This window comes from Parasteatoda tepidariorum, chromosome 3 (assembly GCF_043381705.1).
Source record: "Parasteatoda tepidariorum isolate YZ-2023 chromosome 3, CAS_Ptep_4.0, whole genome shotgun sequence".
NCBI classification, from domain to species: Eukaryota; Metazoa; Arthropoda; class Arachnida; order Araneae; family Theridiidae; genus Parasteatoda; species Parasteatoda tepidariorum.
Window position 1 is genome coordinate 89587621 of NC_092206.1, and position 24265 is coordinate 89611885.

General features: G+C 31.3%; 1 protein-coding gene across 6 annotated transcripts in view; it reads right to left on the reverse strand.

Moving 5' to 3' along the window:
• Window positions 1-23935, reverse strand: part of LOC107440307 (serine/threonine-protein kinase Wnk) — a 101322-nt gene extending 77387 nt beyond the window's left edge. For 2 of the 6 annotated variants that reach the window (XM_043050068.2, XM_071178948.1), the window contains exons 1-2: window positions 23581-23935; window positions 9455-10672 (exon numbers count right to left, since the gene is read on the reverse strand). In XM_043050068.2, coding sequence (XP_042906002.1) covers window positions 9455-10645 — 1191 coding nt within the window. In that variant the 5' untranslated portion in view covers window positions 10646-10672; window positions 23581-23935. Of the gene's footprint in view, window positions 1-9454; window positions 10673-23460; window positions 23558-23580 lie in introns of those variants that run through there. The other 4 variants (XM_071178947.1, XM_071178949.1, XM_043050067.2 and 1 more) reach the window with 4 other exon arrangements.
• Between the last annotated feature and the right edge of the window lie 330 nt (window positions 23936-24265).

Below are 24265 nucleotides of genomic sequence, written 5' to 3' on the forward strand. Positions count from 1 at the left end.
CGAATTCCAATGGGAGATTTTTAAATCGCTTGAATAAAAATCGATATGTGCAATTTTAAATCACATGGATACGACTCGACATATGTAATTTAAAATCGCGTGGATATGACTCGAGATGTGCAATTTTAAATCCCGTCAATACGAATCGAGTTGTGTTATTTTAAATAGCGTGAATATTCGANTCGGGCAACGTAACTGGGCTAGGTAATAGAGTTCAGATACTGCGTTGGGGCCGATGCCTTTTCCTTAATTACGGTGGAGACATGGGCAACACTGCACTATCTTTATTGTTCAAGGATGAGTTTGGAAAAAACCAAAAAATCTGAAAATCGAAATCCAAAAACGATGTGCGCAAAACAAATTTTAAATAATTAAAAAAATTCCTGAAATTTGAGGAAGAACTGTATGTAAGAAGCATATATCCGTTGAACATAATAAATTTTTTAATAAAAAATAACAATAAAAACGGCGAATTATGAACAATGCTTAATAAAAATTAATGTTTTTTTCCTTCAAAAAAAATTTCTGAATTCTAATCTCGATGTGAGATTTTTAAATCGCGTGAATACGAATTCCAATGGGAGATTTTTTAATCGCTTGAATAAAAATCGATATGTGCAATTTTAAATCGCATGGATACGACTCGACATATGTAATTTAAAATCGCGTGGATACGACTCGAGATGTGCAATTTTAAATCCCGTCAATACGAATCGAGACGTGTAATTTTAAATCGCGTGAATACGAATCGAGTTGTGTTATTTTAAATAGCGTGAATATTCGATAGCGATATGATTTTAAATCCAGTAAATGCAATTTTAAATAGCGTTTAAATAAGTACGAAAATGCGTAAAAAAAATTTTTTTTTTTCTTAGAAAAAGCAGAATTACTTTTTTTATTAAGTTGAAAGAAAAAAAATTAAAATAACGCCAAAAAGCTGAAAAACCTCATCCTTGATAGTTTCAACACATAAATACCCACTAGTTATGAAAAGAATGAAAATATTGGTATACGAATTGATAAATGTAAACTTTAACGATACAAGACATGAGAGAGGCTGCGCCAAATGAACTTAAGTGATGTACGGTGCTAAAAACTATATATGACAGAAAAATTAGAAAAATGGTATTTCGTGATCGTTAAAATCGCATGTATCCTAAGAAGATATATTAATTATTGATTAATTCATTTTAAAAGAATTGAAGATAATAATTACTACATAATAAGCATTTGAAGTGAAATATGCAGTTGTTTAATTCTGTCTTTTACACTGTATGCGTAACAATAAATAATTTCGAAGTTGAAATTCGTTCTTAAAAGATTATATTTCTTAATGCCTATTCACACTGAGTGAAAAGTAATCCTTAAATTTTAAACAACCAAAAGAATTAACACGCAACACTTCTATTTTTCACTTTCAATAAAATTGAACGTTACTCTGTCGCACATTTTAAAGTTACGTTTAAAGCACTGGAGGTATGCCAGATTATGTCACATTAATCACGTGATCAGAAAAGGCATTAAAAGTGGGGCCACAAATAAAAAAGATTTTTTTTTATCTTTAAGCGAGAGGTCTCATCCTCGAAGGTAATATTCATAAAAACATCGGTTAAAACCGCCTTTTATCAAACCAGTCATAACACATCAAAATAATTGCTTTATTCAAAAATTGCCAGAACTTTAACTCTCACAAAAACTTCCAATTCCTTTTTAAAAAAATTGGACAAACAAAAATCAGATGTGGATTTCAGAAAGAGTCTAAAGACCTTCACAACTAATTTCTCATAGAGCGTCTGCGGTTTATTGGTTAGATTTTCCGATTCCTTATTTGAAAAGCGTCTGTTTTATTTTAAGATCGGAATTTAGGGAAAATGAATGAAGTAAAATTGTTTAGGAATTATTAAATGTAAATCAAGGCGCACAAGAATTAATGCTAATCAAAATAAATACAAATTACGAAAATATAACACAGGTTCAACTGTGTTATATTTTCCAAATCAACTGTGGCTATCGACCCATTAATTAGTGATAGACCCAAACATTAAAATGTTGAATAAAATAGAGGGTAATATTTTCTGGATTTAATATTTTAAAGACAAATAGCTATTAATTTAAGCAGTAATTAATATTTAATCTTGGAAACTCATAATTCATATCATTTCCTCATTCATAACAATTCAACATTTCAGATAAATGATTATTATTATTGAGGGTTCTTTTTTAAGTATGGGCCATTTGAAAATAAAAACCACACGAAAGAAAATTTCTAAGAAGGGAATTTATTTTCAGATTCTACATGAGTTTCTCGTTTTTTCAGCACAGTTGCCAAGTTTGTTTAAACACTTATCAGACCTTACAACTAGATTTAGAATACCCTCTTCATACTAATTTCCCGCCTGCTCCGTTAACCAACAGGTCACAGCCGTTTCCACGTATTCGTCATCGTTGTAGTGATTACCACCAAAAAGATGTTTAAAATATCGGAAAAGATGAAAATCACTCAGTGCAAGATCTGGACTGTAGGGAGGGTTGGTCCAAAACTTTCCAACCAGAAGAGTCCAGTAAAACTGGGATCTAAGCCATAGCCACCGAGAGTCAAGGCCTCTAAAAGGTTTGTGACGTCATCTTGGGAAGTGTTAGCGAACCGTAAGATAACGCGGAATTCAGATTTCTATTAAGAGAAAACTATAAAAAATAGTTCACATTTCCCTAGCAGCAAAATAACTTGGCCCCTCATTGGACCAATATTCACCAATATGGACGCAATAAGGGTTTAAAGAGCCGTTATTTTTTGCGATATTGGCCCTATATAGAATTGTCCGATTCACCCGGTATTTTACAGCCACTTTACAACCAATATAGGTCCTATATAGAATTGTCAGATTCACTCAATTCATTTTTCAACCAATATAGACTCGATATAGACTGATATTAGCCCTATATAGGACCAATATTAAAAAATCTAGACATCCCAATATTGGTCCCTCGGCCCATACAGAGACAAAATGGAGTCAACATAAAATTGTAGCTAGGGTTTTGAGCGACGCAAAATATTTTTGTTTAACAAATTTAATAGCACTTAAATATTTTTTGATTTTAAATAGAATAAATCAATGTTATTTATCACGTTGTAACTCAATAAAATGAACATGTAGAACTGTTAGGTGCTTTTCATGACGGTATATTATGCGTATTTCATAATAGAAAATGATTTTAATAAGAATTTTTAAATTTAAATCTTGATTCGTCATAACTATTTTTAATAACAAAAGAATAAATCTTGTTTAAGTGTATAATTTATTATTTTCTAATATGTAATGAAATATTAGATTTAATCATATAATTATATAATTTAAAAACATAATTTAATAGCTAACGCTTTTCTTTACTAGTTTTTAAAATATACCAGTGAATTTAAATTTTTATTTTTTTAAAAACTAGTATAGTAAAAAAAAGCTTTAGTTACTTTTAAAAGAAAGAAAAATTAATAACAATGTTGATTGGCATTTAAAGCTTATTTATTCTTAACGATAGCTTACGATCATGAGAAAATATTCATACTTGAAAACAAAATAACTCCAATGCATGAAATCATATTAATAAAAAATGAATTCAATTCATTGTCAGCCATTTTAATTTTTGTACGTTATAATTTTAAATGAATATTAATGAAACTCTTGTTAATGCTTCAGATGGTATTAATAAATTTTGAGTTTGCTCCAGATTAAATGTGCTATTCCCAATTGATTCCCATTTTTATGTTTATCTTATAGATCAAAAAGTGAAAAGAAACAGACTAGAAAAAATAGTATAAATATGAAATAGGACTCAGATTAGTTAAAAGAGTCAGGTATCTATGCAGAAAAAAATGGCATTCATATTTACGTCAAAATCTTACAGGACGAAAGTAAACACACTGTACAGGGCCCGACTTAGCCTAATTGGGTCCCGGGGCAAAAACTACTTTGAGGGCCCCCTCTGCTTAACTACTTTAGTAAAGGTATTTAATATTTCGGAATTTAAAGATATTTAATTTTGAGGTAGGGTAAACCAACCAGTGAAGCAACACTACCCAGCGAAGGAACATTTCATATATACCTATTGATTAAAAATAAGAATTTGAAAGTTTTTCTTTAGATTGATTGGTAACAATAGCTTACTGCCAAACAATAGGAAGTCATGTAGCAATGTTTTGGATAACCTGGTCACATAGACTTCTCTGGAAAAATTTTTAAATTTGTTATTACCTCTGCAACATCTTGTTTCATTAAAAAAATTATAAGGTGAAAAACCAGTGAAGGAACAAGTGTTCCTTTACTGGGTTTTTTTCTAAGTTAATGAAAATAAAAGATAAACTTTAATTTTCTTGTACCTTTAGTGATGTTCCGCATCAAAAGTATGTTAAAAATACGAAAAACAACTTCTAACCAGTGAGGGAACAGGCATGTTCCTTTACTGGGCATAGATTTCCCAGTGAATGAACAGTATGTGTTAATATGTTGACACTTTAATTTTCAATTCATGATTACAAAAAAAAGTTAACATTTTCCAAGTATTTATATGTTATAATTTCAAGAATAGGCTTGTTTTTAAATATTTGTATGGCTTATAAATTCATAAAGAGCATTAAAAAATAACCAAAATTAAGTGTTCCTTTACTGGGTGTTCATTCACTGGTAAGAGCTGTTCCTTCACTTGGTCTTCTTACTACTTGTTATTTGAACCTCCAAAACTTTAAAACAATATTATGTAAGTTCTCTACAATTTTTTTACATAATTTGCAATTAGTAGCAAATATGTTGACACTGTCATTTAACTAAAATTAGGAATTCTGAAATTAATATGAATTTTTAAAAGGCAAGCGAAGCTTAAGTGTTCCTTCACTGGTTAGTTTAACCTATTTAAATTTTTCACCTCATTATAGATAACAAGAAAATTGACAAGAATCTAAAATAGCTATGAAGTCCCTCCCCTTCAAATGGTCAGACGAAATATCATTCAATCCATTTCATTAGTTCTCAGATAATTCTGTGTCCATCATGCCGAATGCAGTTTTCTAATCTAACAGCGAAAAATTCATATCCTTGCTTACATTGGGCCTACATTTACGCAATTACGATGGCTCAATGAATCCAATCAGAAGACCGTGTTTTTGTAAACAGATTGCAATTTGCAATATATAAAAATACAGGCTTTTGATTGGCCAAATTTGTCCACCGTAATTGCGAAAATTTATCTGAATTCCGCCTTAGAAAGCCATGGTTCCTTGAAACGAAATGTAGAAACCATACGAAATGTAGATTGTGTTCATACGATAGATTAATGAAGAAGCTAACTTAAAACTGAAGGATATTACACATTACTTTTATTTTGTTTAAAAAAAGTTCATTAAAGAATATAACGTAAAATAAACTTTCTATTCAATTTGCGGGCCCCCTCTAATGCGGGGGCCCGGGGCAACTGCCCCTATGCCCACCCTTAGTCAGACTCTGACAGTATATGCAACACCTGAAAGCAAAGTGGGAATTTGTTACACGAGGTAAATGCATAAGCAGCTATAAGGAAAAGAAAAAAAGTTGTGAAGATGCTTCAAATCGCTGAAGCCTACAAGTTAGGCGAAAAATATTAAAGGAAGCAAATATTTTAGTTTCATGGAGTAGGCCGAGAATATAACAGACGGGATTCAGGAAGGGGCGATCCACCTCAGAGCAAATTTTTAACATCCGGCAAATTTTGGAGAAGACAATAGAATTTGGTATTGACACGCACCTTCTGTTTATTGATTTTAAAACAGCCTATGATAGTATTAGCCGAAAAACTCTATTATCAGCCTTAAGAGAATTTAATATACCGGAGTCATATACCATGGTCAAGATACAGTGTAGTCTTTCCCATCCAATAGAAATTAAAAATGGTGTACGACAGGGAGATGCCTTGGCATGTCTCCTCTTTAATCTAGCATTAGAAAAAATAGTAAGGGACTCAAACATCAACAACCGAGGAAATATCATCAACGAATCAGTTCAAATATATTGGCTTTTGCTAATGATTTAGATATTATCGCTAGAACGCAGACAGCACTAACACAATCCTTTTTATGTCTGGAGAAGGAAGCCATTAAGATGGAATTAAGAATCAATGAAAATAAAACTTAATATATGCCTTGCACAAAAGCTGGCTATGAAGAAACATAGTTTGAAATTGGAGCATACAAATTCGAAGCCGTTGATAGCTTCACCTACTTGGGGTCTAAGATTAACAACAAAAACGACATTACACAAGAAATACACACGAGAATCACAATGGTCAATAAGTGTTTTTATGGTCTAAGAAAATATCTTAAGTCAAGCCTAATAAAAAGAAAAGCAAAAGTGTTACTCTATAAATGTCTTATACGATCAGTGCTTACATACGCATGTGAGACCTGGACAATGACCCGTGGAGATGAAAATTTGATAGCTAGATTTGAGAGAAAAATACTGCGAAGCATTTTTGGTGGAATAAGTAAAAACGGTACCTGGTTTAGAAGATCAAACACGGAACATTACAAAGCATATAAAGAACCTGATGTCATTAAATTTATCAAAATTCAAAGGATTAAATGCGCAGGCCACATTATAAGAATGGAGGATAGCAGGACAACCAAAAAAGTCTCAGTGCCAGGCCAACAGGTACAAGAAAAAGAGAACGACCAAACCTAAGATTTTTAGACTGCCTTGAAAAGGACCAACAAGTTTTAAGGATAATAAACTGGAGAACCTTGGCTAAGGGAAGAATGTCTTGGCATAGGCTTGTTGAGAAGGCCAAGGCCCATCCTGGGCAGTCGTGCCAATGAGAAGAAGAAGGAGTAGGCCGAGAGCATGCCTACTGAGTTTAGTTAATCTTTATTTTGATGAGCTGAATTTTTAAAAACGCGTCTTGCGTATCCAAAAGATGGATACTTAGTGCTACGTACTAAAACAAGAAACAACCTGAAGAAAGTTTTTTTTTTTTAAATATTATAACCGACGTTGAACAGCCGACCCAATTTTGGATTTTATGGCTACTAATATTCAACTCCGTACCTTGTAATTTTGAACCCAATTCCTGGATCAAGCATTTGGAGAATTTGTCTTCACTTTTAGATTAAACGAGCCCGCATTTGCGTTACATGAAGAGAAAGACCGCGAAAACCTCCTACGGTTAGCCCGATGGCAAGGAGACTCTAACCCATGATCCGTCCACCACTTAGGATATTGTACGTCAGCACTGTGGTCAGTACAAACCGGATGCGGAATTCGTATCGACCAGCCATTGCTAGGATTCGAACCCGGTTCACCTCATTGGAAAGCAAACGCTCTATCCCCTGATCCATTGTTCATGATAATGGTAAATGCTATAAAAAAGCATTTAGAAATAAGTTCAGTTAGGGAATTTAATTTATCAGGGCAATGAACCGTTCCTGGCCTCTCACTAAATTTAACATTTTCCATACTAAAAAGGCATTTACTATAAAGGTGGGGCCAAAAAAAAATTCTATTATTTTAGTTTTGTTTTTCAGTACTAGAGAAAAAAAAAAGCTTTAGTTGTTATCTTAAAAAAACAAAGATTCACGATAAGAATAAGGTTGCAATATTTGCCTAACGATCACTATCATATTCAAAATAAGAACAAATAATTATTGGACGTTGTTATATGAGATATTTGGTTTTGAAACCAAAAGCAATTCCGTTTATTTTTGGAAACACCGCAGCAGAAACAGGAAGAAAAAGAAAAAAAAATCGAAAAGTTTTCAGAAACAAGCATGAAATAAAAGTAATTTTCAGAATATTATAAAATATTCATAATATTTTCATAATGAAAAAAAAATAAAACGATTATAAAATGCACATAAAGTGAATTTACGGTGAAAAATAAAGTATTGCGTCACAATAAAGTATTGATATTCAGATCACTTAGAATGTAACACTTGATTGAACCAATTTAGTAATGTGCGTAATATAAATGCATTACATAAGAATAAAATCAAGAATAGTAATATCACATAGTAGATCGCAGAGTGGGTTGTAGCAACTGAGAGGATCAATTTATTAATGGGCGTAACACAGATGCGTTAGGAAATTTTTTTCATAAGTTATAATTAAGTTTGTCACAATCGCAAGTTACAAAAAATACCACTTTATATACATCTATAAATAATAATTTTTTATCCATTTCACTTTTTGATGGAGTTGTTCTTGAAATGCACCACACTTGATTATTAACATGACGGAATTTTGAAGCGGTGACCCTAATAAAAACTTCCCAGACAATAAATACAGAAACAATTAGAATAAAAACAAAACAGACCAGAAAAAAAAAACAAATCTGCCAACGAAAACAATGTAGCGAAACAACGAAATAAGATGGAGGGGGAAAACAAACTATCAAAATCGTAGTATCTGAGAGAGGCAAATCAGGGCAGAATGCATTTCCAAGCGCTTTGTAGGTAGGTTAAAAACTTCTGTCCTTAACTAGGAAATCGGCATTCATATGAAAAAACAAGATCCCAGAGAATCAAGATCAGTTCACGTGAGTATTTCATTCAACATTCGATTTCAATAGTAGTATTTGATAATAAAATTAGTTGAAAATGCTGTTTATCAACGATAATTAAAAACTAAAACTCATAAATTCAGCAACAATTAAGATACATTTGAAAAGCAGTAAAGAAAGAGTACACAAAAATATATATATATATACATATATACAGTCATCTCTCTATAGGAAGTTCCCATACAATATTTATATCGTAACGTAAGCACCCTGTGGCAGAATTTTTTCAAGCTTTCTGCGACAATTCTCTCTTGTACTAATACCTTTCTGAGCGATATTTTTAATAATAGCAAATATATATGTTACTAATTTAAAGGAACAGAAGCGCTTTCTGGTTACAAAAAAAAATAAAAAATAAAGTCTTCATGTATAGAACAGAACAGTATATATTTTTTAATTATAAATGTAAGAATTTTTTTTAAATCTTAATATAAAAGAATATTATATATTCTAATATTATTGGCGATATTCTCCTGTTCTAAAAAATATTTGTATAGTTAATCTTTTTTAACTTTTTGCTATTTGGACATAACTGTTTATAATATCAATCTGAAATTCTAGCTAAATCATTGCGGAATTTTTTTATTATCAAAAGAAAGAAGGATAAAAATCACTACCGTTTTTTTCCACCTCCAATATAAGAGAAAGGCCTATTTTGAATATAATTCTGCAGAAAGGGGAAAAACTCTGCAGATAAAAAAAAATATCGTTCTGCAGGAACTCAGTAACGTTATGGGATTCTGCAACACAGAACGTACGCACGAAGCAAAAGTATTTCGAAGCTTTCGGACGAAAAAAAAATTGCGTAGAAGGCATAAAAAAAAAAAAAGAATGTTAAGTCAGCATAAATTGAAGAGAAGTTCTAAAAATATAGGCTTACCTGTAATTCGCACCACGCCACAGCGACACCTGTCAGAGTATCCAATCCTTTATAGACAGTCTTAAAGGAACCCCTACCGACTTCCTCCTCAAACTTAAGAAAACGGCCATCGGGAGATATGGCCTGTGCCTTTTCGGCTTCGTCTTTTTCCCGCAATTCACTAATTTTCACACTTTCAATCGGCACACTTCTTATGGCAACGTCCGATAACTCATCCTCTACGTGAGCATCCTCCTCACCATTCAGTCCACTGACAGCAGTCTTGGCCGACGGAGACCTCATACTCTCGCCAGTCACCGACTGAATCACAGATTTATCTTTATCAGATTCGATAGGAACGGACTCTAGAGTTGTTACGGCATCTAATTCTTTATCACAGATTTCACCTTGCACGAGATAAGGTGGACTCAAAGTCGATTTGGACGCGTCGCGAGGATTAGTTAACATCAGTCGAATGTTGTACCGCGGTGACACTTTCTTGAAAGTCTTTTCCTCGCGGCATGGAGATGGACTCTTTTCCAACACAACATCAGTGGACACGCTGGCCGGCGGCGACGTGGGAGGCGTCGAATCTCGAGATCCGACACTGGACACATCGTGGGGTTCAGACACTGACCTGGAAGGTGAGTTTTGAGTCACACGAACACTACACGGTACTTTCGAACTCATGGTCCACGTATTCCTCCCCTTTTTCGTCAGGGTGTTAAGAGATTCCACGCTACCATCAGAAAGATCTGCAGACGATACTCTCACGATGGTTCGGCGAGAACTTTTGCTTCTGTTCGAAGAAGAAACACCGAGGCCCGCTGTTGACGAGGCTCTGGCATGTTTCCCACTGTGAGAAAAACACGTGGTGTGATGCGAAGAAATTTTACCTGATCTCTCAGGTGATCGTGTTTGTCTCGTCTGTTTGGGAGTTTCACCAGCGTTGGAAACAGACCGTTCCAACTTGCCATCCTGTCCTCGGTTAGGAGTGACGCCAGATGACGTTCGGAAAGGAGATTGCTTGCGTTGAGAGTTTCGATTAAAAGGCGGCTTTTGAAGGCTTACATTCTGACGACGGTTTAAGGGCGTCGTCGAAGGAGGGGTGATGCGATTCTCGTTCTGAGGTGCTGGTCGCTTGTAGGTCGGACTCGAAGTTTCAACGTTCTGGAACTGACCGGTTGCTGAGGTCATGCGCTGACGTGACATCTCAGAATGGCGTCCAAGATTAAATGTCTGCAAAATAATAAGGAATCTCTAAATGATGGAATTCTATGTTTTTCATGTAAATGATAATATTTCAGTTTATACAACAGCAAACTTCGAATAGATTTTTAAAAAATCTAAATAATAAGCACTCAGAGACTACTAAATTAAATGCTAAATACGTCGCTCGTAACGAAAGGGTTAAGCTTTATGGGAGAATGATTAGAATGAGCAGATTGTAAACACTAGCGTATTTATAATTTACAGTTTTGCATCAGGACTTCAGTGGGGTCCGCAATATGTGTTTTTACAAATTGCTTTTCTTTCTTAAAAATATTTCATTAACATAAACGATTTAAAATTAAAAATAACTTACCAAAACAATACAATTTTAAAATTATTGCTATACTAGCATAAACTCCGCACAAATTTCGAAGTTTTTAGGGTATACTTTAATAATTTGGCGTAACTTAAACAGAAACAGACAAGGTTCGATTTAACACATATCCATGTTTGTTGTAAGTTTTAATCATATTAAAGTAGATCGCAGAGCACTATTTTTAACTTTTAATGCAAAAAAAAATTAATTTAAAAGCAGGAATTTAATTTTTTGTCAATTATTTAAAAAAAAATAATAAACAAGCAAACTTTTCTCGAATAAATTTATCAAATAACAAAACAAAATAACAAACAAAAGATTGAAATAAATTAGATTCTAGAGCACTATTTTTAACTGTTAATGCAAAAAAATTGATTCAAAAATAGAAATTTAATTTTTCGTTAATTAAATAAAAAAAATAAACAAGCAAATTTTTCTCGAATAAATTTGACAAATAACAAAATAAAATAACAAACAAAAGATTGGAATAAATTCAAAACCTTCTGAAGTACGGGCCCATCACAAATCCTACTAGTAGTCAAAGTAGTTTTTCTTCATACAAATTGAGAATAGTAATAGAAATTGAGTGACTTAAAAAAAAAAAAGTTTTTTAACAAACAATAATCCCAAGAAAATAAGAAGGGCAATGATGCACGTGATCAAGACCGTCGTAATTTGAGATAGTTGATGAATGTTCATCGACCTCAAGCTATTTACGACCGTCATATTTACGCTAACCGCTGTGTTATTATCTTTAATGATGGTAAGCCCATAATTCAAAACTCCTCAAAAAAGTAATATCCTTGCCTAACATCGATCGGACAGAATTATGGGCTTCTATCTATAACCGCCGGCATAAGAAGCTTCTTTTACTTTGATTGATTCCTCTCCCCTCCTTTAACTATCAATAAACCATTTACGAAAAATAATTTAGAACTTAAAGAGTGTATGAGTTGTAAAAATGGAAATTATTAAAGAAGTTTAAATAAGACGTTATGGTAATCTAACCGTTCTTCAGGCAAATCTCACTAAATAGCTTTCATACTTTGGAGTATAAGAATTTTGAAACCACATTTTTATTAGTACATTAGCTACATATATTATTAGTGCATTAATTACTAATTGAATGTTCCGCTCAGTAACAAAATAGTGAAAGATGAATCAAATGAATTTTTTTCAGTCGGCTTTCATTGATGATAATCACTAACAAGAATCGATGGTATTAATTAATTCCTAGAACGATTTAATAAAATATATTTGTTTGAATACTTGCATGAATTAATATTTAAAAAGACATTATATTCTAAATTATTCTTACGATTATTTCATTATAAAGAATTTCAATTTTCTTATACTATAGTGCAATGCTCCAAAACTTGTAACGCAACTTTTTCCAAAAATAAATAAATAAATGCATAGAATGATCGAATCAAAAACACAATATCCTACTATCGCCAATTTATTATGTACTAAAAAAAAAAAAAAAAAAAAAAAAAAAAAAAAAACTTGACAAATTTTCAGATTTAAAAAAAAGGACCTGCTTGAGATAAGGTCGTTCAAACAGGGTCCGTTTTTCAATTTGTTCTGAAATTTAAAATTTAATTCAACTGAACGTCTACAACTTATGTAGCTTAAAAATAGAATCTGTAGAATGTCCTACTCAAAAAAATAGATGTTTAAAAGAAGAAATAAATTTCTCAAAAATAAATTTGTTAATGTTTAAAGTATATAATTACATTTATTCGAACTAAGTTTTATTCAGTACCTTAAAAAAAATATAATAATAATGAATATGTTAATTAGTTTCGACTTTTAAAAAAAAAACGTGTCAATAATTACTATAATTTTTACAAAAAAAAAATGGGAGATAGTCATTTACTGCTTGAATTTTAAGGGAAAGGTTTTTATTTTCAGATCATTAAAAATTTACAATTTAAAGCAACGACCTCCACCCCCCTCCAAAATTAACTTTTGCTACAACCCTGTGTGAATCATTGGGAGTGAATAACAAATTATTAATTTTCTTCATTATGATTATTTTGTTCTCAGATAGCAAAATTTTCTATACAATGGATGTAGCATGATTTTTTTAAAAAAAATTCCGACAAATTGAATAGAAATGATCTCGTTTTAATCACACATGATTATCAGAAGAATTTTTTTTTTTTTTTTAATCTAGAACTTTTTTATTCTTTTTTACGTGAAGTTGCGGAGATAAAGCTTTCCGTTGTCTTTAATTTTCAACGCTTAGTCATGCGAAGGTAAGGAAAACGAACAAGAATAATTAATCAGTCAGGCTTTAGTGATAAATTTAACTGTGGGGAAACGCTCTTTCTAGAATTTTTTTCACACTTTCTACAAGCCCTGAATAATTCGTATATTCCAAACCCTGAAAATTTTCGCGATGTTGAAGAATTTAAAGTATGCAGTTAACAGGGTAATTACATCACGATTTTTACATGTTGACTAAAAAGAGAGGGGCAATGACTGTAGAATTATGTACAGAGACTTGCAAAATATGGACCCTTTCTGGCTCAACAAATTTTAGACAGATAGTGAACTTTTTTAAGTAAAGAGATTTACTTGAATGTTGTTTAAAGATTAGTGGCTGCGAGGGTTGCTATTTATATTTCTGGCCTAATAATGAAAAAACAAATATAAAGGATCGAAATTGGTTTTATTGTTTTTCAAAATATTCTCCATGATGATCATGGCTGGTGATGATGATGATGACGCTTTTGCATGCGTTTGAGCCAATTTGAAAAGCACTTTTTCCAGTCCGATTGAGGTAACTCCAAAACATGCGTTTTGAATGCATCAACCGCTTCTTCGGGGGTCGAAAATCGTTGTCCACGTAATTTATTTTCGATGTGTGGGAATAAGAAGCAGTTATTGGGTGCCAAATCAGGGCTGTACGGCGGATGACCCATCAGTTCGATCTTTCGCTCCGTCAGAAATGCCTTTGTTTGAGTCGATGTGTGAGAGCTCGCATTGTCATGATGAAGAATGATTCACCTGTTCCTCTGCAGTTTTCGAATTTCTCCGATGAATTCTGGCAAACAAATGGTCGTGTACCATTCAGAATTGACCGTCCTGCGTTGCTCTAACGCCACTGTTGCCACATGACCGTTAATGCCGAAGAAACAGGCAATCATTTGTTTCGATGTGCTTCTTCCTCGAACAACTTTTGTTGGTTTTGCCTCGTCTTGGAAGACCCATACAGTTGATTGCTGTTTTGTTTCCGGCTCATATGCATAGATCCATGATTCGTCACCTGTGTAGATGTTATACACAGCCTTTGATGTACCTTGAACGTATTTTTCCAACATTTCCTTGCACCAATCGACACGAGCCTTTTTTTGAGCGTTTGTCAGATTATGCGGGATCCAACGCGAACAAATTTTTTTTACGCTCAAATGTTCATGCAATATTTTATTGATGCTAGTCATACTAATGTCCAAAGACGCCTCTATCTCACGGTATGTCACATGACGATCTTGCTTTATCAGTTCACGCACAGCATCGATCTTTTCTGGCACAACAACGGATTTTGGACGACCTGCACGGGATTCGTCCTGGATCGAACATCGACCACGATTAAATTCGTTATACCAATTTTTTACAGTGCTGTAGGATGGCGCTTTATCGCTGAATAAAGAATTAAGTTCATCGAAGCACTCTTGTCTTGACAATCCACGTCGAAAGTTATGAAAAATAATGGCACGAAAATGTTCACGATTCAATTCCATTTTTTGAAAGAGAAGAACTTTTCAATTTACTGTCAACAACACAAATGAAGCTATAATGGTAAATCGTCTGCTGAATTTATGTTTAAAAATATCAAACTTTCGATTAAAATCGTCTGCGGGCGCCTAGCAACACTTTGCCAAGGCCAGAAATATAAATAGCAACCCTCGTATTAAAAAACGGTGGACGTTTAAAAGTGCGGATATAGTGTTATATAATAGTGTTACATTTTTAGTGAATTGCAATATTTTTGAAGTTCGCTGCACCAGAAAGGTTCTCTCTCTGCGGTGCCCTCATCCCAATTCAGATTTTCGTCTTAAATACTGATTATTTTTTCTTCTTGTTCCTAAATTTATTTTTACATATAAACAAATTAACAATCTCTTTTCGCATTACTTTTATTTTCAGATTTTATCCTACTGCTCTCTTTCTCTCGATTGCTTAATTTTTATGTACATTGCGCAAAATAAGAAACGGGCCACCCTTAATAATTTTTGATTTAATGATTGGATCTTCACGTTCTAGGACTTATTCTTAATGGTTCGAAGGGGTGACCTCAAATATACTAATGAATTAGTACAGACGATATTTTAAGTTACGAAATCAGACACAAAAACGTATTTTTTCTGAATAAACATGCCCCTTTTTCAACGGATTCGGGTTTCTGACCGCCGAAATATAGGAGCTATCTGCAATCTGGGAAATAAGAGTCCCCATAGTTTGGTCAGGAGAGCGGTCCAAAGTTTGGACTCCTTAATGTTCATTTTACTTTTTGCGTATTTCGCCACATCTCGAGAACTTGAAAAATATATTGAAAAAATTTTAATACACTTATAAAATTCGTTTATTCAAAGGTAATTTTTACGCAAAGAAAAATTTTTATACATTTATTATTTCATTTGATAATAGTCAAGAAAATTTGGATTCTACGGTACATAATTTTTTTACATTATTTTCAAGTATGTAATTTTACAAGGCAAAATACAAAATTTGAGAGAAATCGGTTGAATAGTTCTTGAAAAATAGAATTTTAAATAAGTCGTATATTTAAAACTCGATCAGACGTAAAAACTAACCTTTTCTGGATAAACATATATTTCTTTTTACATATTTAGATTCTTCACCTTCAAAATATAGGGGGTAGTTGCAATCTGGAAATTTTGACTCTTAAACAGTTTAGTCCGGAGAGCGGATGAAAATGTGGTTCGCTTATTATTACTTTCACTTTTTTCGTTCTTAGTCGTATCTTAAAAACTAATTAAGCAATTACACTCACTCATGAAACCCATTAACCAAAAGATAATTTCATTGAAACCATTTTTACTAATTTTTCTTTTATTATTTAATTGTGGATGAAAAAATTTTGAATTATGAGGCAAAAAAAATTTTTATGCCACATAACTGTACGTATTTTTTTATTGCAAAATCTGTTTCAACTGTTTTTATTAAGTAAAAGCCGAAACAAATTAAAATTAATTATTTGTAAAAAAAATAATTTGTCGGAAATGTATAAGTATTAAAATGGGACGATAAATATTTAAATGTGGTTAACATAAGAGAAACTTGAATCACGCACGCGTAGTGTAAAATTTCATTTATATTTTTTTCCGCTGAAAGCCGAATGTTCATTTTTTTCTTTGGTAATTATAAAATACGATGTCATCTAAAATACGAAGTCATCTGAAACTGTATTTGTAATTTAGCAAAGAGATTTGTATATAACATTACTTTCACCGAATGTTGAGTTTAATACATGTCACAATATATTAATGTTGAGTTTAATAAATCGCCAAACAGCAACCTTGTCCAGGATTGTTCACATCCTTCCTTCAAAAACAGCGAAATAGTATCGTCGGATACCACGTGATGAAGACAGAGCAAAGTTCCAACTCCTGGTGAACGAACTATACTTTTATTAACACCTCATATTTTTTAAAGCCAATGAAGTTTTTCTCAATATATACTGTCTTACAATTGGGCCTCGATCATTATATTAAGCAGAATATTATGCTCATAAAGGTAAACATCTGTATTTCATTATTTTAACAGGGTTCATACCGTCCTTAAAACATTAAGTAAGAAAGCTGTGGCGGCGTCAATATTGTAATTATGAAGTTATCTCTAACTATAAAATTAAAATCTTAAGATTTTGTTACCAGATATTTGAAATTGATCATTGAATCATGTGCTGAAAATAAACCTAATAAAATACAATTATCTTCGTAGTTTTGCTGCCACCATTTCAGTTTTTTAAGGAACCTTTAGCATTCTGTTTAAAAGAAGTTTATCGTATCAAATATATGTATTCATGGTGAGAATTGTAAAAAAAAGTTTGAAATAAAAGGAAGTGAACAACGAGATTATAATAGAGGCATTAGATGATACATGTGGCTAATCGCAATGGGTACTTGCACTTCAAGAAAACCTTTCATACCCACACGTGACTTATGACATCAGCGCCAGCTAATCTTTATCAGCAAAACGGCAAATTAAAGTTGAGCTAATTTTCCCTACATAACTTAGAATGTTAATTAACGTAAAGTTAATTAAATAAAAAAGCCGTATCGAATATTGAATTTGTTGAAAGACAATTCTTTCTCCTCTACTTCTTTTACTTAGCTTATATTTATTCAGAGAATGAATACTTGCGGGCTTGGCATACTCGAAATGGAATGAACAGTTGCTAACGTAAACAAATTGCACGTTTCAATAACCAATCAGGATCGAGATCAGGTATCCTATTGAAGAACATATTAAGTGACTCCTTATGAATTCTAAATTTTATGAATTTGCGAAAATCCGTTCAGAATGTATAGAAACATTAGGATGCTACAAGCAAATTATTTTTATCCAAAGAAAACCATGTAACTCTATATTTGACAGAATGCAACAATTTTTTAAATAATGAATCATACAATATTCTTAAAAATACATATATCAATGTTACTAAAATGTCAATTAACATTAACTAATTTTAATAATAATAGAAAAACAAATATCATGAATTATATAAAATTTCGTGAATGTGCATAATAGTTATAATCTCTCTCAGATACTCATATCAGGAACCTTCCCCCCCCCCTGGAACCTTTTTGTCTAGAAATCTCGATCAAAGGTGTAAAGATGATTTGCCCTAAAACTATGTATATAATTAAATTTTGAAAATTTGGTTTTAGTGTAAAATTTTCATTCTTAAAAAAAAAGTTTAAAACAAGGTAAAAAATAGGTTCTTGGGTTCAAATTCTAAAATTTTGAAAACTCATAAATAATTGAAAATCCATTCAAATTCTATTTTCAAAGGAGATAAAAAAAATTAAAAAAACAATTTTCGTGTTTTGGTCAGAAATCAGCCCAAAAAAATCTGTTGCCCAGGAAACTTCAATATATTTTTCTATTAAATGATGAATGAAAAAGAATGAATTTTTATTTCATTATTACTTATTAACTTAGTTGCTTACTTAGCAACAGAGAAAAAGTAGGTGTTTTTCTCTTGTGGATCACCTAATTTATTAAAGGGGATATTAAATGACACCTCCTGCTATAGCAATATTATTTGGCTATTTCTGGTGACTATGCCAAATACATATAACTTCCTAGCATCCTGTATTTGACTCTAGTGTAAGAGGGCTTTAGTCTTGGTTGGACCAAAACACACTCATCATAAAATTCACCACCAAAAAGGTGATAATGAGTGTTTGGTGATCTAGCACAGATCTAGTCCCTTATGATTTTATGAAACCTGGCCCTTCGGTCAGAAATACACTTTAACTAGCTAGGCGAAATTATGTAAACTATATATGTGTACTCATATATATATATGTATATATATATAGATAGAGTGGTTAACCAATTGTCTCCCGTCTTATTGAGGTTATGAAAATATAATAAATCTCTATATTCAAACAAGATATAACTATTATAAATTTATACGTTAATTACAACTGAATAATAAACAAAACATAATAGCAAAAAAAATTAGTTCATTTATATCTTGATAATTTACTAAGCTGTCTAAAGCCCAATGAGAAAATATCTTGGGAAGAAATTTAACTTATTATTTTAAATTTGTTTAAAAATCATTAAAAAAAGGAATTTTTATCAATATGATCTCCAAAATGGAAGTTTTCCACATCTTAGGTTCTCAGTATCATAGATAGGACTTCCAGACATAGATAAAATAAATATCGTTCAGTAAACACAAAATCTGAATTAAAAAACTATCTGCAAGCAATTATAATTAACTCTTAAAAAAAAGCAATATTAGGTCATTAACTTTTGAAACTAGTTTCAATCTACTCGTTGCCACCGCTTTTAGCAAAATTTCACACAAAAAAAATTTGAAAAATCACAAATTTTTTAAGAAATGTTTCAAATTTTAAAAATTACGTATCGATTATTAGAAATGCCAGCATTCTTGAAAGTCAAATGCAATGATATAATCAGGGGAGAAGGCCGTGCGAAGCAGAAAAAACTATTCTCATATCAATCTCTCAAATATCAATTGGGACATGCAATCACAATTTTTATTCTCTGCAGAGGGGATGGCTCCTCTGCTTTGGTTGCCCAACGACCTGTGTGCGAAGTCAAGCTCATTACAGTAGAACAGTTTAAGGAGGACTGATACCTAGCACCCTCGGTCCCTACGCAGGCTAACTAAAGTGGTCACCCACCCGCACACTGACCGCAGCCAGAGAGGCTTGACTTCCGTATTGTATAAGGAACCGATTCTCTACTATCAGTCCACTGCGGGACGAAAAGTGTTTGCATGAAAATAAATTCAACTTATCAAATGAAGAAAATGAAGAAATATGAGAACCGAAGCTGGCGTCTTCAGGGGGTACCAGCTTAGGAAGTCATAAAAGCAAAACCTTTTCTATTGAGAGAGCACAACAAATGTTTAAAATTGCTCTCTCTATAGGCCAAAGGTTTCGCCAAAGTCCCGGAAGAGAATACAATACAAAATATAAAATACATAAAGTAAATACAGAAGTATAAACATATACTTCTGTATTTGCTTTATGTATTTTATATTTTGTATTGTATTCTCTTCCTGGACTTTGGCAAAACCTTTGGGGTACTGAAACAGATTACCTTTAATGCCAACAGATAGCGCGCAGACTGAATGAATATTATGAATATTAATGTTTTTATTTTGTTTCAATGTTGATTTCTATAGCTTTGATGAAAGATGATCGTTTATGTTATGTCCGTCCTCCTTTTATTAAATATGTTTTACTATTAGAGTTCGTTTTCTTTTGAAGACAAGCGACTCAGTATCGAAGTCTGATAAAAAGATAAAACCAGGTAGGAAAGAATATTTGAATTATTTCTACTCTATTTCTTCAGGTACATAGAGGGCATTTTAGACATTTGTCGTGCTCTCTCGATAGAAAAGGTTTTGCTTTTATTACTTCTGGAGGTGTTACCCTCTGAAAACGCTTCGGTTGTCATATTTATTCATTTTTTTCATATTTCATTGTTTCTTTTGTTTTAATTCCTTTTGGATTCTCAGCTGCTTAGTGCATTTTTCCACAGGAAGTATTATTTTTAATTGCTTTTAATATTGAATTCTTTGCTTAATATACATTCAATTCATCCTCTTGCAATTAAAATTAAATAATCAATAAGATTTTTCTAAATAATAATTGTAATATTTTTAGCTCCGCTGAAAAAGTGATGAGATTTAGAAATGCAATCTAGTATCTGATCAATTTATAATCTGTCATCAGTGTTCCCAGTACATTTTGTGCTAAGTCAATATTTTATTATGAGATCAGACAATTATATTTTATAAGCTAACTATCAGAAACTCAACTTTTATAAAGGAAAAAATGTGTTTTTTGTCAAACATAAACCTGTGTTTAACTACATTACTACGGGACTTATGTTTACAGGAACGCTGAATTTACACGGCTTTAATTTAACGAAAATGTCACTAAGTCCTGCAACTCAAAGTGAATAATACTGAAATTTCTTGCAGAATTCTAAGACAAACAATTTCAAAAAAAAAAAAAAAAATTGTAATATAAGGATTTTTAGATTGACTAATTAAAATATTTAAAAACTTCTGAACTTCTCAACACGAAATAAAAATTGGTTAATATAATACCCAAAAAATATAGTGTAGCGCGTAATACTGGTTAACTACTCAATAAAGTAATGTCTGTATTACAAATATTTTAGATGTAATGAACTAAAAATTAAGTTACTATTTCATTCAAATACAGTGTATGTTGAAATTATGCAAAAATTTTTATATGCTGAAAAGAGTTCAATTACAAACATTTCACCTATTGCTACTTTTTATCATAGTATAAATTCTAAAAATCTTTCTCAGGAAAATCAACAGCCCATAAGTTATAGGAAGAGGGCTTTAAATTTAACAAGTCATATTGCAGATAAAAATAAATAAATAAATTAAATACAAATAAAAAATGCTGAGATCATTATATGCTGAAAAGACTTCAATTAGAAACATTTCACCCATTGTTACTTTGTATCGTAGTATACATATTTTATCATAGTACATTATGAAAAATTTTTAATTTTTTCACAACGTATGTTAACCTGCATATTTGTTTCTAGCACGCTGCAACTTCTGAACTTAAACATGAATTTAGTGAGGTTTTAATGACATTTAATTTTTTCTAATGGTTTTGTCTGCTTCTATTCTTTTTATCAATATTTTGAAAGAATGCCTTTTACATGAAAGCGCACGTTTTAATTTATAACAATGCTTCGTATCAATGTAATTTTTGCATTTGCGATACTGTGTCCGGACTACATGAAGCCAGAAAAGCATGATTATCGTTTTGATGTTGTTTCGTTAATGATGATATCGCTGATCGTTTTGATGTGGATGTTGGATGGACAACATCCACATCATTTCAGACTAAAAAAATTTGAGAGAAAAAAAAATGATAAACATGATTATTTATCGTTCTGATCAGTTACAAAGGCAAATTCATATATTCTATCCTGGGAAGTGATGTGTCTCAATACTTAAAATGTGACAAAAGTTTAAGAAATCAAAGCTAATTAAAAGTCAAAGCTTAAAAAACTATATAATACAACATGTATATACAGTAAAAGCAAAGCATGTATATTTTACACTTGGAAGTGTTATTTCAAGTTAAAAACTAAATATATAATTTTTTTTTCAAGCAAGTAAAGACCATTTTTTTTGCCGCCTTGAGAATATGTATAAAAATGCAAATTAATTAGAGGACCAAACTTCTTTTTAAACAAAGTGTTAAATTAAAATTGAAGCTTTTAATTGACAGTAATTCTTCATAAAACTAAGCATCTCCTCTATCCCAACACCACTACAAAAAATTAATCAACCCACTATGTTCAAAAAAGATAAATTACATATTTTAAAATATTTTTAGTAAAATGCATAATTTATGGAAATCTTTAAAAAAAATTGTGAGTTTTTCTTTAGAAAAAATAGTTATTTTATTCCGTATGTATTTTAATAATAATTTAATAAAATTTAAATTGACGGAAACACATTAATTGTATAAATTATCAACAAGGAATGCTGTTTGTTTTATGTCACAAAGGTTGACCGCTATCTTTCATACAATAAATAATGCTAATAAATTCAGCAATAAACAGGGAACAAATGGTAACATTTTATCAAAAATAGGAATGGAAAAAAAACAATCAACATATGAAAAAAATTCAATGTGAAAATAGTACTTAAAAAAAAAAATTATATACGTATCATATATGCCAATAATTAAGTATACATTTTTTTTTAAAAAAATGTAATTATTGTGAACTTATAGAAATTATATTACAAAAAATGGCAATTATAAATATTGTAAACTGAAACATAAATAAAAATATTATAATAATATTGATTTATAATAGTGCTAAACAGGGCCAGATTAAGCCTACGCGGGGCCCTAGGCCATTCAAATTTTTGAGACCCTCAGACTAAAATTTTCTTCTGGTATATTTATTATTTATTCAAATATAAAAGTATTTAGATATGTTTATATAAATATGATTAACATTATGTAAAAAAATTATCATATTTTATTAATATATATTTGAAATTGATTTTTTCTTAAATCATTGTTTTTCTTAATTTTTTAAAATTCATTTTCAAAATATCCATTGTAAGGGGGCCCCAGGGCATGGCCTAGTCTAGCCTAATGGGTAATCCAGCCCTGGTACTAAACATTTATAATAGTACATTTTATTGTACAGCAACTACATCAGAATGCAAATGATACTATTATTTATAACATTAAGCACTTTATATATTAAAAAAAAAACATTAACATGTATAAATTTCTTTGCTATTTACCAATATCAATTTAATTTTACAATTAAACGTTCCTTTTCCGCACAACTTACATTTATATTTTGAAATGAAAAAAAAAGCATTTGCAAAATAATAAAAAAAATTATAAAATTCGATTTATACATTAGTCAGTTAAATTGTAATATCTAAAATTCATGAATTACTCTCTTAATATAGGGAAAGAAAAACTAAATTATATACAAAACAAATGATATTACTGCAGAAGCAATGATTATCGTCTGGTACTGTTATACATTAAGATTTGTTTAAATTTAGAGAAAAAAAATAAAATAAATAAATGAGATAACATTTTTTTTATATTTAGAAAGGTAGAACTTTTCCAAATAAAACTCAGCAAAATTCTAAAATACATACAAAAAAGGAGATGAACATGATAAAGGTGTGACAACCAAATTTACTCTACACCATTCTCATATGTCAATTAGGTATAATTAGAACATACTTAGTAAATAAAATACAAAAGATATCACTTACTGAAAAATTGAGCCCGAACAGGCTTCATAGCAAATCCTATACATTCATGTTTTCTCAATTTACACTTTTACAGGGCATTGATGAACGTATTAGAATAAATTCATAACAAAACAGAACATTTCGCACCTCTATTGGCAGTCGTATACGACGTTCGCAAATTCATTACTTTAAAGCAGTTCATAACTTTCAGTTTATTTCATTTTGTTTTTATATGTGATAAGCATGTTAAAAGCATTGCAATAGCTTTTCTCAACTGAAATAACTGGAACTAAACATTGAAATATATTGCTTTCGGAGGTTCAATCCACAATGATGCATCATTGTCGTTATTATATTTGTGGACGGTCCCTTTTTTAATTTCTGGAAATAAGAAATAGTGAGATAAAAAAAAATAGTTTATGTCTTTAAATAATTCAAGGTATAAAAATACTTTCTAAAATCTAAGATATTGATATTTTTTGTTGAGTTACGGCATTTTAATATTGATTCATACTGTACTCCAGAAAAAAACAATCAACCAATTAGAGTATAGAATGAGGGGAATAGCCATTCGTAATTGGCTATTCTATTTGCTGCTTTTTCGGTTTTGCAGTGTAGTCACTGCTTGCGATTCGCATTTGCGATCATACGCAAATGCAATTCACGCTTGCTTAAGAACTTCGTTTTGCACGTACAGTCACTCGAA